This window comes from Siphateles boraxobius, unplaced genomic scaffold (assembly GCF_051911475.1).
Source record: "Siphateles boraxobius isolate OS27281-9 unplaced genomic scaffold, OSU_SipBor_1 15, whole genome shotgun sequence".
Classification (NCBI taxonomy): Eukaryota; Metazoa; Chordata; class Actinopteri; order Cypriniformes; family Leuciscidae; genus Siphateles; species Siphateles boraxobius.
Genome location: NW_027508755.1, coordinates 3,455,767 through 3,473,583, shown reverse-complemented (window position 1 = coordinate 3,473,583; position 17,817 = coordinate 3,455,767). Strand labels below are relative to the sequence as shown.

The following is a 17,817-nucleotide window of genomic DNA, read 5'->3' as shown; positions in this document are numbered from 1 at the left end:
GTTCTAAAAGAAAATGTGATTCACCAGACCAGGCATTCTTCTTCAATGTGTAAATGGGTTTTCATGGGCTTTCTGACTGATCTTTAGCTTTCTCAGCAAACTGAGATGCACTGTGTTCTGACACCTTTCTATCATGGGCAGCATTATGTTTTTCAGCAATTTAACATAAAATAGCTCTTGTGTAAATCGAGCCAGCATCACTGAGCCTTGGGTGCCGGAACACTGGTTGTCCTTCCTTGCAACACTTCCCAATACTGGTAGATACTAACCACTACATACCGGGAACACTCCATAAGACTTGTCGTTTTGGAGATGATCTGACTCAGTTGTCTAGCAATCACTATTTGGCCTTTTTCAAAGTCACTTATATCTTTTCGCTTGCCCATTTCTCCTGCTTCCACCATATGAAATTCAAGAACTGACTGTTCACTTGCTGTCTAATATATCCCACCCCTTGACAGGTGACAGGACATTTTAAATGGCCTGGAGTCGTGCCAGGGTAGAGGAGTTTCTATAATACAGAGTTACAGTAGTCTAAGCAAGATGATAAAATTGTATATATCACATGTTCGAAAACTTGAGAGCAGTGCTCAACCACCTTTGCTAGAGCTACAGTGAACAGGGTTTCAGACAGAATTAGCTTGAAGGCAAAGCGCTGGGGGTGTCCTTCTTGTCCATGATCAGAGGTGCTGACGGCTGGGAACTGGGACAACAGACGGCTAACAAATTAAATTAACTTTGTTCTAACTTTCTTTCTGTATTGTGTGAATTTGGTTGGACTGGTCTCACTCGCACTGCATGCCCAGAATATGCTGACAGACAGTTCTTGTTTAAATTCACGTTTTGCAGTAATGAAACTTGAAACTCAAATGTAGCCTTTTCATGAAATGAAACTTATGGTAGCCCTCAAATGTGATTACACAGCGTCTGATACAAGTTTCACAATATTTGACCTGATTTGGACCTTATTTAAAAGAAAGGCAAGATGTTTTGTGACTCATTCAGCTGAGAATTGTGTTCCTGCCTCTGGTGTTTGTAATATTTCCAGCAATGAGAAGAATAATGTATCTTCTATTGCCTCTACTGTTTCTTCATGTTTCAGCACAACGTTGGATGCCGTTTGGTTAGTAAACCTTTACTTTCCTTTTTTTAATATATAAAATACATACATTTGCAGTATTTGTATTTAAAAAAATTAATACAATGTTACAATATTTGAAGGTCAAATGTAATCTACAGCATTTATTGGTCTATTGGATTTTTAAAACCAAAAATTTCTTCCTGTTGCTACAATAAATGCAGTTAGCTGAGGCTGAACAACACATTTGATTGACTTTCTGAGCATGTTTTTCAGTAAAATATAATATAAATATTTTAATCTTTTGCTGCTGGATGAAGATCGCCGACCAAAGCAGCCAACACAGGAGGGCAGAGTGAGGCTTGTGGGAGATCTGCCTTCATCTGGTCGTGTGGAGATCTACCATGATGGACAGTGGGGAACAGTTTGTGATGACGAATGGGACGTGGCTGAAGCACAAGTGGTGTGTCGTCAAATGGGTTTCCCTGGGGCAATCTCAGTTACGACTGGAGGACAATATGGTGAAGGTATATGATCCTCAGTCCATTTTATTGTTACACACTATGATAACAATAATTGTATTATTATTTAAACCACAATTCTATCGATTTTTCAAGGCTCTGGTCAAATCTGGCTGGATGACATGAACTGTAAAGGTTCAGAAAGGTCATTGTCTGGTTGCAGCTTCAAAGGCTGGGGTGTTACTGACTGCACACATAAAGAAGATGCAGGAGTGATCTGCGATACTGGTGAGAAATTCAACTAATAGATATATTTGCAGTTGTCCACTTGTATTTCTATTATTTCTATTGTTTTAATCTGTTTTATTATATTTTCTTGAAGGTACAAACATAACCAGCAATCGTCAGTTCTCTGTGGATAACAGTCTGGGTTTGTCTGATGATCTTGGTCTTCTGTTTGACAGTGGAGATGGTTGTGATTTCAGCATTAATGTACGAGACCTCAGTGAAGAGGCAGAGTTGACTATTTGTGCGCACAGAATGATCCTCATGATTTATCCAGAACTAAACTTAACAAATGAGTCCAGAAACCTCACAGTTGATGTCAGCCAGACGTGCCATCCTCATGTCTCTGCTTTTCTCAGGTACATTTCTTAAGATCACTTCAATTCGTAGCTCAATCCAATCGTCTCAATTAATCAAGAATGTTGCTTTGAATATGCATATCATAATTCTACTGAATATATTTTGGGTCATAGATGCTTACAGTGTCTGAACTGGTTTTCTCAGGTATTTGTACACACGTCAAATTGATGTTTCCATCACATCGGCTGAATGTCTCCACCAGCTGTCATTTATCTTCGGAGTAAAGACGCTTATGGAGGATGTTGGCAGGGTCTTCACTTCACTCCTTCCAGAAGACAACACCTTCCAGACGCAGGTATCAATGTACGAGTATGGCGTCCGCACAGGTGACCTTGTTCTGCAGGAGAATGTCCTTCAGTATCTTTCCTGGAACTGTGAGTTCCTCATAAGCTCTCCGCTATGGAGCACCATCTCCTTTCAAATGATGGACGCTTTGCTGCAGCGCTCAGACCTGGTTGTGAATGATGAATCTTTACTTCTTGAAGCTCTGGAGAGATGGATCCAAGACAAAGGTGATGAAATTAGTTCAGTACAACAGGCCAGCCTCCTGAATCACATCCGCTTCCTCTTGATCCCAGTGGATAAACTGTATGAAATGCAGTTTTCCTCAAGTGTTCTCTATAAGAATCACGAGAAACTGTACCTAACTGGTCTGCTCAGAGGTTTTCAGTTCAATGCTCTGCCTTTCTCTAAGATCAGGAATAAAATGGATGACATGAGTAATGATTATCTACCCAGAATCTACACTGCTGATGAGTGGAGTGTAGTTATCAATGACACGACCACCTATAACCCGTACTACGGGCATCACTACAACTATGGCCAAAATAACAGAATCCAAACCTTCTCCACTCCTGCACACCCTAGTGCTCTTTACAAAGAGAAGAGGGTCCAGTGGCAAGCCCAGGTATTTCGTACTTTTCAAGAATGCTCTAACTATGGTGTTTCATGTAAATCTGTTCCTGTTGCAAGGTTCCTCGCAAGTGGCTATCAGAACAGTTACGCTAACACCATTCGCTTCAGTAACAGGTTGATTCTCACCTGTAAGGAACAAAACACTGTCTTTCATGTTAAAGAATTTAAAAACACCATGGCGGTGATTCCAAATAACAGTAGTATGGGCCTGTCTAACCCCTGTCCTGATGACTACAGTTTTAGATTTGTTGTTCGTCCAGAGTATATCTGACTGCACAGTTACATTTGGCTTCTGTAGTTTCCTACAGGCATTTCAGTTAATTCAAATCTAGTTTAATTGAATCTATTAAATTCTATCAAGTCTCTTTTTAAAATTCATGTTAATCATTCTTGAGTGATTTCTCAGAAATATTTGTTGATTTTAAACTTGATTGTTGATTTTAAACTTATTTTAGCAATAGAAATGCACTTCAAAAATAAAAATATATTGCTTACATTATCTTTGTCAGTTTGATTCCTCTTTAATGTCAATGTAACATTGGACTTCAACGTTAGACAGACGGTTGGAATAAATTACCAGAGATCTTGAATACCATGGTCAGACAAATCTAATCTGATCTGATCAAGATCCACTGTCAGCCGGACCCAAAGTATTAATTTTAAGGCTTTTAATGAAGCATGCAATGGATTATGAAAATAAACATTCAATGTAAAAATCTCAAAGAACGTCCTGGTTGCGAACGGAGGACGTAGTCGACGGTCGACTGAATGGGGATCACTCCAGGGAGCCGGTCATCTTTGAGTACTATTGAAAGAGCCAATGTAATTGGCGTGCGTGATTCGCATCACACACTCCGCCCCCGCGGCGCGGGTATAAGTACGGAAGTGGATGCACGCACTAGTTTTTCGCTGATGAGCCGAGCGTAACTTGGAGTCAGCGGTGGTCCAGCGGTAGTGGGAAGGGGACTACTTCCTCTGTTCACTCCTTCAGGGAATGGTGGGTTGCATACGCAACCAGGACGTTCCCTTTCAGTCGATAACGTCAGATGTAGTCGACGGTCGACTGAATGGGGATAACCTTTGAAAACGCCACTAAAGCTGCCTAGACAAAAAGCCTCCTGATGCCCCTGCAATTCTAGGCGGGGAAGGACAGGGCTTAGGCCAGGGAAGTCACTGCTGTTCCTACAGGACCACTGGGAAAGCGTTCCCCGTGCATTGGAAGGAAGGGACGCTGCGGAAGCCACAACCTACCCGGAGGGAGGTAACGTAGAGAATACACACATGAACTGGGCGGATGACCGGGCAGTACAACATATGGAATGTCACTGGGGTGGCTCAAGCCTAAAACGTGGGGAGACTCACCGGACAGTGACGGCAGAAAGACTCTGCCGAGGGAAGACACGTGCTCGCTGTAGGGAGTCGTATCGTGGAATACACATATGGGGTCGCCGTAGGGACCTTAACATATGGACCCAGCCTAACACAGGTTCCACACTGCTTACAAGTGGTAGGCCTAACACCAGACGTTCCGCACGTCCGACGTCGGAGGGGTGTGGAGGAACTCAACAGGGTTCGCTTTAAGGGAACTAAACTGAAGTAGAAAGGCGCACGTATCCAGTCTTGAACCGGGCTCACGGTGAAACTGGCTTCATGAGAAGGGAGCCCACGGGAAACAACGGTTCAACTAGATGTCGTCCAACCCCCAACTCTAGAATCTGTATAGCAAAGCATATCGTCAAAGCCCAGGCGGAGCACTTTACACTCATGAAAGAGGAGCTCAACACCTAAGTGGACATGTTGCATCTCGGAATTTTTTACCGAAATGAAAGTAGGCACTAAGTGGCCAACTTTGCTTGGAAACAGCCTTCCCTTTCTGCTGAATTCCTAACAGATATATCTAGAGCTGGTCTGAGGTCTATGGCTTGCGTTCTGTACACGTCAGACTGCTATAAGCGAACGGACAGAGAAGCCAGGGCTGAATCTGCCTCCTCCGGGGCAGCGCTTGCAGGTTCACCACCTGCTCCTATTACGGGAGAGGTAGGAACCTTGAGCACAATCCAAGCCGGGGTCTCAGCTTGTGAGAGTTAGCCGGCCCGAACTCCAGGCACAATACGTTGACCGAAAGCGAGCAAGTCCCTACCCTCTAGTAGAGACCATGCGAGCAGGAGAACTGATATAACATAATTTTTAACTCACTGCCTGCAGTGGCTCAGGGGCGGTCTCTGCAGTGCAGTTGCACCAGAGATAAGGCCCAAGAGGATAAAGAGGGACGCAAGGATTTACATTACCTTCCTCCTCAGGAACCTGACGATCAGGACGTGCTTCTCCATACTTCTGCATCACGATGTGCGTCGTTTAACACTGAGGCAACCTACTCTAACCCATCTTGTAGAAAATAGAGCACTGAAATGATCGAAAGCTTTCAGGATCTCCTCTGGAGAGAAGACACACTCAACGACTAGGTTACACTTCTAAAGGCGTAAGCACGCTACCCATTTCTAGGTGGTGCTCGCAGAAGTGATGGTAACTATTACATGTCCCTGTGATAGCCACCTGAACCTCCGCGTTCAGACGTAAGACCGCCTGGAATCTCCAGGGGTAGAACGCGGGTGCCATCGTGCCCCGTCCCTGAAAAAGTGTTCAGGGGAAGTCAGGAAGGCTGTCGATGGGAACCAGGTCTGGTTGGGCCAATAAGGGGCAACTATGAAGACCTGCTCCCTCCTGACTTGGCACCATAGGTGCAAGCGGCGGGCGCAAAAAGACAGGAGCACTGCTCAACATAACATGTGAAGATCACTGAGCTTCAGGAGCATTTCTGCTCAGCACTTGAGTGTGATAAGTTCACTGAGCTTCAGGAGCATTTCTGCTCAACACCTGAGTGTGATAAATCACTGAGCTACAGGAGAATTTCTGCTCAACACTTGAGTGTGTAGAACTTCACAGAGCAACAGGAGCATTGCTGCTCAACACCTGAGTGCGATGAACTTCACTGAGTCTCAGGAGCATTTCCGCTCAACATGTGATGAATTCACTGACTTGAGCAGGCGCAAGGCGACCATGAGTCGCAGTCGCTTTTAGGAGGCTCACTGGGGAAACGCATTTCTGCGAGCCCCTGGGGCAGCTGAGAGCCAGTGTCTGTCCAAGGGTAGTCCGCTCGGACAGAAACACTGGCAGGAAGATGAAACCGGAGAGGCAACTGAGCGGCCCCAGAATGGCCATGACCCAGCTGGACCCAGAGGATGGAGTCGCCACTTGCCCTGGCTATAACTGTCGTGATGCTCGTTGGTGGGCACGATTGAGTAGACAGGGGAGAGTGGAACAAAGCGTCCTCAGAAGCTTCTGACTCCAAGGTGGAGGTGACGGGTGAGTTGTGACATGCAAGGGAAGCTTGCGCAACGGTCGCAATGTCTAACAACTCGAGGCACGAATGCCCGTGTAGTCGAGGGTAGCCCAGGCCCCCGTTAAAACACGCCCTTTGTACATGGCCCCTCAGTTGAACAGGGTTTGGCAGCAGACCGGGATGACTATATTCACACAGGGTGAGCTGCTCTGCCACGGTCACCTCGGGACCCGATCGTGAAGCTAGCGCTTAAGCGGTCATCATATGGAGGAAGGCAATAGCTGCATCTACCATATGCCCCAGGAGCCTCTGAAAGTTATTTCAGTGGGACCCTTTCTCACTTCAATACCAGCTGAACACACTCTCATTGGAGAGACGTGTTGGACCGAGTCGTTCTCCAAAACTGAAAAAGAGATACTCAACCCATGGGCGAGATTACTCTCTCCCAGTTGACCTGAAGACCCAACGGCCTCTGGAGCACTCGAAGGGAAGGACTCTGTACTGATACTTCAACCCTCACACGCAACACACAGGATGGACTGCGGCGCGGAAGGTAGAGATCTGAAGCACATATCTTTCAGGTCGGAGCTGCAGACCAATCTTGGGCCAAGATGGTCACGCCACCACCTAGTAGCATGAAGAATGAGTTTACAACTGGCCTTCATACCGGCTGGAGGAGTGGCTATATCAAATCCTTCACCAGCAGGATAAGATAAGCACGCATAAGTCAGTAGCACTGCTTAACACTAGGTGTGATGAATATCACTGGATTTTCAGGAGCACGTCTGCTCAACACCTAATGTGATGATTATCACTGACTTGAGCGGGATAGCCGAGCCTGAGGTGGGGTAGCAAAGTAGAGAGAGTGGTGTTAGTGTGCTGTGCAACACTTACCTGTCTCCACTAGCGGCAGGGGGCACGTGAAAAGGCGGATGACCGGGTCCTCAAACGCACCAAGCTGCCTGCTGGCGACCAAGGGGGAGCTGAGGGGTGTAAGGCTATACAGGGTCACACCCGCCACATGAATTTGCTCTCTCTCTGAAGTGTGGGTACCCCTTGCTCCGCTTTTTTTTTCTTTTTCTTTTTTTCGCCAGCGGCGGAACAGACACACACACAAACAAAGACTCCACCCGGCCCTCACCCGGGGGGAGGGAGTGATCGTGCCACTTCAAGAGCATCACCCTCGCGATCACCGCTGCACTCGCGCTGTAGAACACCAGCACTGGGAGAGTCTTCCTGAAGAACACCGACACACTCGCTCGTTGTAAACAACAGCACTCTCAGAGACATAAAACGATCGGCTCCGAAGCGAAAGGCAACTAGTGCGTGCATACATTTCTGTATTTATACCCGCACCGCAGGGGCGGAGTGTGTGATGCGAATCACGCACGCCAATTACATTGGCGCGTTCAATAGTACTCGAAGATCATAGGCTCCCTGGCGTGATCCCCATTCAGTCGACCGTCGACTACGTCTGACGTTATCGACTGAAAGGGAACACTCATTCCTTGTGACTCATTCCTGCTGCACTCTGTTGGTCATCATTATGTGGATACAAAAGGGAAAGAATAACCATTCACTAATTGCATGAAATAATTGTTAATCAGATTAACCACAAACAACCACATTCATCCACATTTGCTTTGAAAAGACTTTCAAATAAAAATATTTATTCAATGCAGTACAATTGTGACATTTGAGTAAAGCACTGAATATAAGTTTATCACTTCATGCATCACTCTGACGAGCAGCCCACCACTATAATTCTGAGCATTTGTGCTGAGTGCCCTAAAATTCTTTAAACAGAGTATCTGAAATTCTTTCCATAAAATGTTAATCTATGGAATCAATTTATAATTTATTAATAAGTGAATGACTATTTTTGCATAACGCAAAACTACCAAGCATGGTTAAATAAAGCCTCTGTTAAATTCACTGATGGTGAGGTAATTCAATGTTCTATGTAGCTATATAATGTAGCTATATTTAACTCAATTTTATATTTGTACCGTTCATTTGGTACAAAATTATCTTTATCTGATGATTTTTACATGGTTGTGATACCCATCCCCTGAGTTTTCCTGTGTCATTTAGATTTATTTATTAAAGGACAGTTTTCATTGATAATCTCAGTCATCATGCACTTTGTACACAGCCATAATGTTACAGAAGATCGGACCTACAAGAGTGATAAAATTGACTTACAAGATGTGCGTCTCCTCCTACCCCCTGAACAAAGGCCTTTGATTGAGTATTTCTGGTGGGTTCTCCGGCAAGGAGAGTTTGTGAGCCAGAGGCTACCACAGAGCCAGAGCCAGCTACATGCCTGGCTGCAGGATGAAATGACTAAGTTGTAATGGCCATGTTTCACCGCAGTTCAGAGAGTCCTGTCAGTCATCAGTTTCTCCCGAAACACATGCAAGAAAGTGGCCAGTGAACTGTGAGTAGAATAGAGTAAACTTTATAGTACTTCCACTATTTTTTTCTGATAAGAATAGCATACGACAGCAAATTATGTTGGAATAGATTGTATAGACTTCCACAGACATCTGTGTATTTTACAAACTCCAAATGTATTTTTACTAGTGCTTATGTGTATTTAAATTTCTGAAACCTAAAATAAAGATTATGAGGTTGAAAACACTGTATAGTTGTGATATATGACAGCGCTGAGCTCGTCCTTCTCTGGCTCAGCGCCAACCAACGCGCGAAAGAGTAGTGTGAATCTGGCAGTGATGTCATGTCACTGAACATTCTAAATCACATATGTAGGACCGTACTCTCAGGGGCACAGAAATAAAAATCCCATATTTAGGACAGTACTCTCAGTGGCACAGAAATAAAAATCCCATATTTGGGACCGTACTCTCAGGGGCACAGAAATAAAAATCCCATATTTGGGACCGTACCGCTCAAAAGGTTAAACATTTCATTTGAAACCATGAATACAAAAATGAAACTGAGGGGGAAATCAGACCTGAGGGGGCAATACCCCATTTTGACCCCTCGTGGTGCCAGGCCTGGCCAGCTACCCTGTCAGTCCTGGAGTATAAGCATGCTGTTCAGTCCATCCCAGAGCCAGGAGCGGACGACTGATAGATCCTGATAGACCGGTAGGTTACAGATCCAGTTCCTACCCGAGTACCCGTTGTCTGGATGCTCCGGTTCCATCCACTCCACTATATCCATGCGGCTCTTAAGCACCACCTCAGGCTTCCCCTCCACCAGCTCGGCCTGTCAGCCCATCGGCTCCACCCTGACTCTGCTTTCTCTCGTCTCCACTGTGACCCATTTGCCCTGGAACTCCTCCAGACTCCCTCGTCCCTCTGGATCAACCTCGGTCGGCCATCGCTCAGCTTCTGCCACAGACTTCCAGGTCTCTGGCTGTGCCTCGACCCTCCACCCCTTCAGCTCCCCTGGACTCCTTCCTTTCTCCAGGTTCCCATTCATCCTCGCTTGCTGTATCGTTGCCACGGGCAATCAAGTCCCTGTCTCGGTCCCGCGAGCCAGCTACTCTGCCTTGGGCTTTCAGGGCCATTTAGGTCACCCTGGTCCATCGGTCTCTCTGCTCTGTCGATTTCTCTAGGCACCCTGGTTCCACCTCCGTCGATCGGTCCCCGGGTTACGCCGAGCCCTTCAGCCAAAGCTCCACCCTGGCTTCTCCTGCCATCGGCTCCACCATGCAGGCACGTGCACACATAGACTTTTGAATAAACTGCATGGACAGCGATTGCAGTCTCATGGGGGAAAAGAAAGGTGGTGGTGTCTGTTTTATAATGAACGAGATGTGGTTCAACCATAAGAGCATACACATCAAGGTTATTATAGTTTTGTTTTTTTAAATTAGTTTTTATTTTAATATCGTTTTCAATTTTGCTTTAAATTTCAGTTTAGTTTTAGTTAGTTCCATTAATGGTTTTGTTAGTTTTAGTTTAGTTTTTATTTTGCAAAGACATTTCTTTTTAGTTTTTATTTTATTTAGTTTCAGTTTTAGTTTTAGTAATTATAGTTTAGCAGAACAAACAAAACACTTCCAGTGTAGACCAAAGCGAGACGCTTAATTTCAGCAAAGTTTAATGTTTGCCCAGATTACAGTTAACTCTTGTACATCTTGACATCTTAATAATAAAAATAAAATAATGGTTGGAGATTGAACAAAGCACCAAATAAATGGAACTTAAAAGTATACAAGAAAAAACTGTGAAAAGATCAGACAAACTAATTCATATTAAAGATGAAATCTTGTTAAACATGCCTAGTTTACTTTTTTCAGCTGTAAATGTAGCAGAGTGACCACTGGTACACAACCCCCCCCCCCCCCCCCCCCCCCCCCAAAAAAAAAGCTCAATTCATCTTACTACAGCAAACACAACCTGATTGGCCAGTAAAGACAGCCTGTAAAGCCAGAGTGATTAAATAATGAAGTATCTATGCAGTGTGTGTGTGTGTGTGTGTGTGTGTGTGTATGTGTGTGTGTGTGTGTGTGTGTGTGTGTGTGTGTGTGTGTGTGTGTGTGTGTGTGTGTGTGTGTGTGTGTGTGTGTGTGTGTGTGTGTGTGTGTGTGTGTGTGTGTGTGTGTGTGTGTGTGTGTGCATGTTTTTCTATCCTGGTGGGGACTTAAACCTGAATGCACACAGACTCATGGGGACTCGTGTCACTGTGAGGACCTAAATTGAGGTACACAAGCTTATAAATCATACAAAAAAGTTTTTTTGAAAATGTAAAAATGCAGAAAGTTGTGTGATGGGTTCTTGGGGTTGGGTTAGTGTACTGTAAGGGGATAGAATACAGTTTGTTTGAGGCTACAGTATAAAAACATTACGTCTATGGAGAGTCCCCACAAAGATAGTGGATCAGTGTGTGTGTGTGTGTGTGTCTGTGTGTGTGTGTGTGTGTGTGTGTGTGTGTGTGTGTGTGTGTGTGTGTGTGTGTGTGTGTGTGTGTGTGTGTGTGTGTGTATGCGCGCACTTGTGTGTGTGTGTGTCGTGTCCTGGTATTCCATACATTGCGGGGAAATGTCTCAACGTGGATAATAATATTAAATGCACCTTTCACCCTGTCAACCTTCATGAAAACATGACATCTGAAACATACAGTAGCCTACTTTAGCCTAGTAGTCTAAAGGTTTTTTTTTTGTGCGTGACGGTTTTGCTGTTGCACCCGCGTCTCGCAAATGAAACGGCATTCTAAAAATGCTCATGTTAAAAGAAGTCCAACTTGCGTCTTATTACCTTGTGTTATTTCCCATTCCAATGCAACAGACGCATTCTAAATGAACAGCGCTTAGGCCGTGTGTCCACCAAAGCGTTTTTAGCCGGCTGAAAACGCTAGACGCTCTGCTGAAAACGCCTAGCTGTGGGAACTTGAGAGCGTTTTGGCAGCGCCGCGTTTTTTCAGTTGAGACGATTCGTTGCTATGATACCGAATATCCGCAGCACAGTTTACTTGTAACTGATTTGGCAGATAATTTGTTTCATCCTAAAAATTCATTTTTCAACCATTTTGTTCGGTTAGCTCTGCTGGTTGATGTCGTTGTACAGAAAGAATGTTGTGACAGTTGGTCTTGTGGTATTTGTCCCGCCCCTCCTCCACTGTGATTGGACGGCTGTGTAAAAAGTGACAGTGATGAGCACTGCGTTTTATCCAAAGTTGAACAGTTTTCAACTCTCGGCGACCAGTAAAAACGCAGAACGCTCAGCGCTTGAGCGTTAAATACTCGCTCAGCGCCTCGTTACGCTCATGGCGTTTAAAAAACGCGGCGCTCCCATTGAAAACAATTAGAATTTTACACCAGCTGCATGAAAAAACGCTTTGGTGGACACACGGCCTTAGAACTAGCCATGTGTTTTACGTTACGGTCCTTCATTAAGCGCATCACAGAAGGACAGCGGTTAATCGCCTCAGCAACTTCTTCACGTATGGAGCCAAGCGCCATATCAGGCATTTCCTTAAACAGCCATGCACAGGTCAAATTTTCCGCCAAAGTAAAGAGCTTATTAATTACGAAAACGATTATTTATTTTTGCTAATTATTATTTTATTTCAGTTAGTTTTTCAGTAACTGTTGTTAGTTTAGTTTAGTTTTAGTCTTTCATTTATTATGAATTTTTAATTTTATTTCAGTTTACGAAAATGTTTTTTGACCAATAGTTTTAGTCTTAGTTTCAGTTTTCGTTTACGAAAATAACCTTGATACACATAAATCAAAACTCCCCTAATTTGGAAAATATCATTATCATCTGTCGAACTTTCTGCACAGCAAAATCCCCAGTGTAAAATTAACACTTCTTGGAGCACATATGGTCCCACTCTACAGAGTGTTAAAGTAACACTGAAGCAATGTTAAAGTTTTAAAGTTAATATGATAATTATGTGAATAATTAAGTGATGATTGAGTGATGTAGTGATGAACACCTGTTGTTAACAAGCAGAATCACTGAAGGAAAGATAAACACAAGAACTGACTTCAACCACAGCCTTTAATCATTAAATATAATAAGTGGACATGGCAACACTGCAAGAGGGAGCATAGGCAAAACAAGACTCCTCTGTCGACTTTGCTTTAGTTAAAATTGCTGAACATAAGTCTTTTGTCACTGTAATATTTCTTTGTTCAGAACACAGACTTAAAAAAAGATGGACAACTATTTTTCCATTGTAGAAAAGTGAAGGCTTGAAAAGTGAAGTTAATGTCTCAATATGGCGCCGACATCCTGAGTCTGCACAGTAGTGAGCGTGAAGTGGAGCCGTGGTATCAAGGCCCCACCCACACTCCTGCAGAATCGTTTTTTACAACAACTCATTATGTCGGTGCGAAATAAATAGTAATGGAAATGTAGAAATTAAAGCTCCAATCTCCTCACAAAAATCCTGGAAAAGTCTGTTGGTGCCTCAGTGACTATTTTGCTCAGAGTCACACCCCCGTTTTTATAGCATCAAAAAGTAACTAAAACAAAACTTAATAAAAGAAAAAACTAACAGTTGAACTTACATCAGCGTGATAAAAAAAAAGACTTAAAATGACAGAAACCATCTTTGGACAAAATTATTTGAAGTGTAATTTGATTGTTTAGTTTGTCACACATCCTATTAGATTACATGGAATGGATGGTGTTTATGACCTATAATGCATCCAGCCACCTGGGGGTATGGAAGCAGAATAGTCTCAATTATAATTCACGCAAAAAACGTCATTCACACATGCGTAGACAATTTCACATGCATGAAACCTAATTCACGTGTACACAAAAAAATTCACATTCGTGAAAAAAGTTTATATTCACAAAATCAATTCACATGCGCAAAATAAAAGTATATATTCATAAAATACATTTCACAAATGCAAAACACAATTCGTAGATATACCACTGTACACAAAAACCTTTGAATGTTTAAAATGTATGAGTATCGCCTTGGATGTGTGTGTGTGTGTGTGTGTGTGTGTGTGTGTGTGTGTGTGTGTGTGTGTGTGTGTGTGTGTGTGTGTGTGTGTGTGTGTGTGTGTGTGTGTGTGTGTGTGTGTGTGTGTGTTGAGTAGCCCCAGAGTGCAGTCTGGACTAGAGATGCGCGGTTGGCGGTTATAAACCGCGGATCGGGCGGATGACGTGACGGAAAAAAATATTTTAATTAAATTCGGGCGGTTTGTAGTCTTGCGGCTGTCATCAGCAGCGCCTTGTATCAGCGGATGGCGGGCGGGAAAATTGGTCAAAAACATTGGTGCGGATGGATGGCGGACGGATGATGAGTTTTCTGATGCGGTTGCGGATTAAATAATAGCCCATCCGCGCATCTCTAGTCTGGACAATGGGGCGAGGCGACACTTTTAGGGGGGGCGACACGTGTCGCTCCGCCCACACCCGATCTTATTGGTTTATAATAAAGCAATCTTATTGGCATAGACGCTTGAGGCATGAGCATGCGCATTCCTTTATGTACGAGTTTATGAATTATCTACAATGCTGTTTGGCCGTAATATATTAAGCGATAACCATGGCGATTTCAGTACCGATCAATTGGATAATGTTTTGATGAACTTACGAATCAAGTTAGATGAAGTTACTGTTAAAATGTATTTGCAATTCACATCGTTTCAAAGCCTTTTTACAAAAAGTCATATTGTAAGCTTTAATATTTAGCAGTTTTATGCCTTGGCGATATCACAAAATATGTTGCTGATAAATAATACACTGTTTGAGATTTAGCCTAGCTATACTATATTAATTTACCCTGCAGATAAGTCAGTGCTACTTTTGGTGGGCAATGAGCATGACTGCATGAAATTACTGGCATATCAAAGGAGAGATAATTTCTATGTAGGCTGATTTAAACAATATTTTTCCGCATGTCATGCAGGGCTCCGTAATTTTACATCACTCGTTTATGCTTCTTCGTTTTTCCATTAGGATCAGTGAATAAACACAAACTCGGGATTTTACACAAATTATGATAATTCTGTATTTCAGTAAAACAAAAGATAAATCCGAAAGTGTGTTTTATTTTATTTCAAAGCAAAACCAAGGTGACAAATAAGACAATAATAGGCTAACAAATTGCAAGCCCCGGCCATTGGGTTTTGTGCGTACAATGGGAATAAAATCCGTGCAGCGCTGCAATGTGAATATATATATATATATATATTTTTTTTTTTTTTTTTTTTTTTTTTTTACTAAAACAGATGTTATGTCGATCTATAGCAAATATTAGAATGTAGGCTATGTGCTCAAGAGCGTATTTAAGCAATTGGCCTACATGTTCATGTCACTTATCTGCTGGGTGTTTTATTTATTTTATTATAGTCTATTATAATTGCACACACAGATTTACAGCAGTGGGTTTTTTATGGTTATGCAGCTAGCCTATATGTGATCGTTAATATTCGAAACCACTTTTATCCCGTAGCCTACATATACGCAGATTAAAACATGAACACGCAATGCGGATGAATAAACAATTGGATTTTTAATATATCTGATGTCACAGTCACAGATAGACAGTCGTACATAACCGGTTGACACTTATTAGAAAACATGAATCTTTAAAAACTATAACATAGTGCTTTACAGAACCAATAGGCCCTCATAATGTATGAACAGGTAAACAACCAGGAAACGTGTTTGCCATTAAACATTTTATTTGCACTTTGTACCAAATAATGCAGGCATTGAACAACAAATCTCGTTAAAAAAATGATAACAAAAAACGGTCATGCTTTAGAATTTAAAATCAGCTGCTTACATTCTTACAGTGAATTATCATCATTTGCGTAAAATCCCGAGTTTTTGCTGATCCATCGATCCTGAATGACACGCTAATCTAATGTAAAACATCTCCCTGAAGTACAAGTATCGTCACCAAGCGTTCGTTTTTAAACAATTTCGTTGATTTCCCCAGCATATTCAGCGATGTACGGCACAATGGCAAAGTCATTTGGAAGCTTGATAAAGGTGCCTTCAGAACCTTCAAGGGTTAGAGGAGGAGGGTCCACTCCCATGTTGTCATGAGTGAGATGGTTGGTTAAGGATATAGCAGTGTCATGGAGCTCAAATCGACCAGACTCATCAATATTATCAACTCCACCAGTAGTGAAAACGTCCTCGGGTTACGACTGTAACCCTTGTTCCCTGAGAAAGGGAACGAGGACTGCGTCGAACGACACTTTGGGGGAACGCCCCTCAGCGTAGCGCATCTGAAGTATCAATGAAACTGAGCCAATCTCTGATTGGTGCTGCGTAATGACGTAATGAGTGACGGCATACAAGCGGAAGCTATAAAGGACGCCGGCACACATGAGATGTCAGCTTCTGTGATGAAGCAAGCGCTCCCAGGCAGGGGAAGGCGTGGCGAAGGGACGCAGTCCTCGTTCCCTTTCTCAGGGAACAAGGGTTACAGTCGTAACCCGAGGACGTTCCCTTTCGAGGGAACTCGGACTGCGTCGAACGACACTTTGGGGGAACGAGTACCCACCATGCCACAACGCGCCCTGCCTGTCCTAGTGTGAAGCTGCTCACGGCACACTTAGGACGAGAGCACGAGAGTGCCAGGCGTAGACGGGATGTCCAGACTGTAAAACCTAATACAGGTGTGGGGGGTGGCCCATCCTGCTGCATCGCAGACCTCTTGGATTGGGGCCCCGAGAGGAGGGCTCTAGAGGACGCCATGCCTCTGGTTGAATGAGCCCTCACGGCCAAAGGTGAAGGCAGATTGCGCACCTGGTAGGCCAAGGAAATAGCATGGACAATCCAGTTGCTGATGGTCTGTTTGGAGGCGGGAAGACCCTTCTTGGGCGACCCAAAACACACCAGCAACTGGTCTGACTTCCGCCATGAAGAGGACCTCTGAATGTAAATTTTTAGAGCTCTGACAGGGCAGAGCAGATGAAGTCTCTCCTCATCCGCCGTCACGTGAGGTGGAGGATGAAATGCCTGCAGAACCGTAGGCCGTGCCGCATTAGATTGCACCTTAGACAAATAGCCCGGCCTAGGATGTAGGATGGCTTTAATGTCGCCTGGAGCAAACTCCAGGCACCCATTAGATATGGAGAGCGCCTGGAGATCTCCTACCCTCCTCAGAGAGGTAATGGCCAACAGAAAAACCACCTTCAGGGAAAGGTTCTTGGCCTCAGCCGACTCCAGTGGTTCGAAGGGGGCCTCGGCCAGCCCTTCGAGAACCACTGCCAGGTCCCATGTGGGAACCCTGGTACGAGCCGCAGGTATCATCCTCCAAGCCCCACGGAGGAAACGTACGACCAACTGCTGTCTCCCCAGAGGCCCATCACCCAGAGGAGCGTGGAAAGCCGCAATGATAGCCACGTGCACCTTGAGTGTGGACGGGGTAAGACCAGGTGAAAAGCGATCTTGGAGGAACTCCAGAACTGAAGCCACTGGGCAGTTAACTGGATCCACCTCACGCTCTCTACACCAATTGGTAAAGACATTCCACTTTAAGCCGTACAATTTCCTCGTGGATGGGGCTCTAGAGCTGAGTATGGTCTCCACTACTCCAGCTGATAGGCCGGCCTCTAGGTAATGTGCCCCCTCAGGGGCCAGACCCACAGTTTCCATAACGCGGGCCGAGGGTGAAATATTGAGCCCTCTGCCTGTGTCAGCAGGTCCCTCCTGAGGGGAATCTCCCACGGAGGGCCGTCTAGGAGCGATATAAGTCTGAGAACCATACTCGGGCCGGCCACAACGAGGCTACCAGCAGTAGGCTGATCCCGTCGCGACGGACCCTCTCTAGAACTCCCGGGAGCAGAGCGATCGGGGGAAATGCATACAGACGCAGCCTCGGCCACGTCTGCACCATGGCATCCAACCCCAGCGGGGCTGGATGAGTGAGGGAAAACCACAGTGGACAGTGGGTCGTCTCTCGAGATGCGAATA

The 17,817-nt window shown here is 44.4% G+C and overlaps 1 protein-coding gene across 2 annotated transcripts in view; it reads left to right on the top strand.

Annotated features, from left to right (window-relative positions):
• Positions 1-934: 934 nt before the first annotated feature.
• LOC143738656 (galectin-3-binding protein A-like) overlaps positions 935-17,817 on the top strand; it is a 63,211-nt gene continuing 46,328 nt past the window's right edge. Inside the window, exons 1-5 of one of the 2 annotated variants that reach the window (XM_077230717.1) lie at positions 935-1,123; positions 1,399-1,605; positions 1,696-1,827; positions 1,922-2,183; positions 2,329-3,595. In XM_077230717.1, the coding sequence (XP_077086832.1) occupies positions 1,051-1,123; positions 1,399-1,605; positions 1,696-1,827; positions 1,922-2,183; positions 2,329-3,370 (1,716 nt within the window). In that variant the 5' untranslated portion in view covers positions 935-1,050 and the 3' untranslated portion in view covers positions 3,371-3,595. Of the gene's footprint in view, positions 1,124-1,398; positions 1,606-1,695; positions 1,828-1,921; positions 2,184-2,328; positions 3,596-17,817 lie in introns of those variants that run through there. The other variant, XM_077230714.1, reaches the window with a different exon arrangement.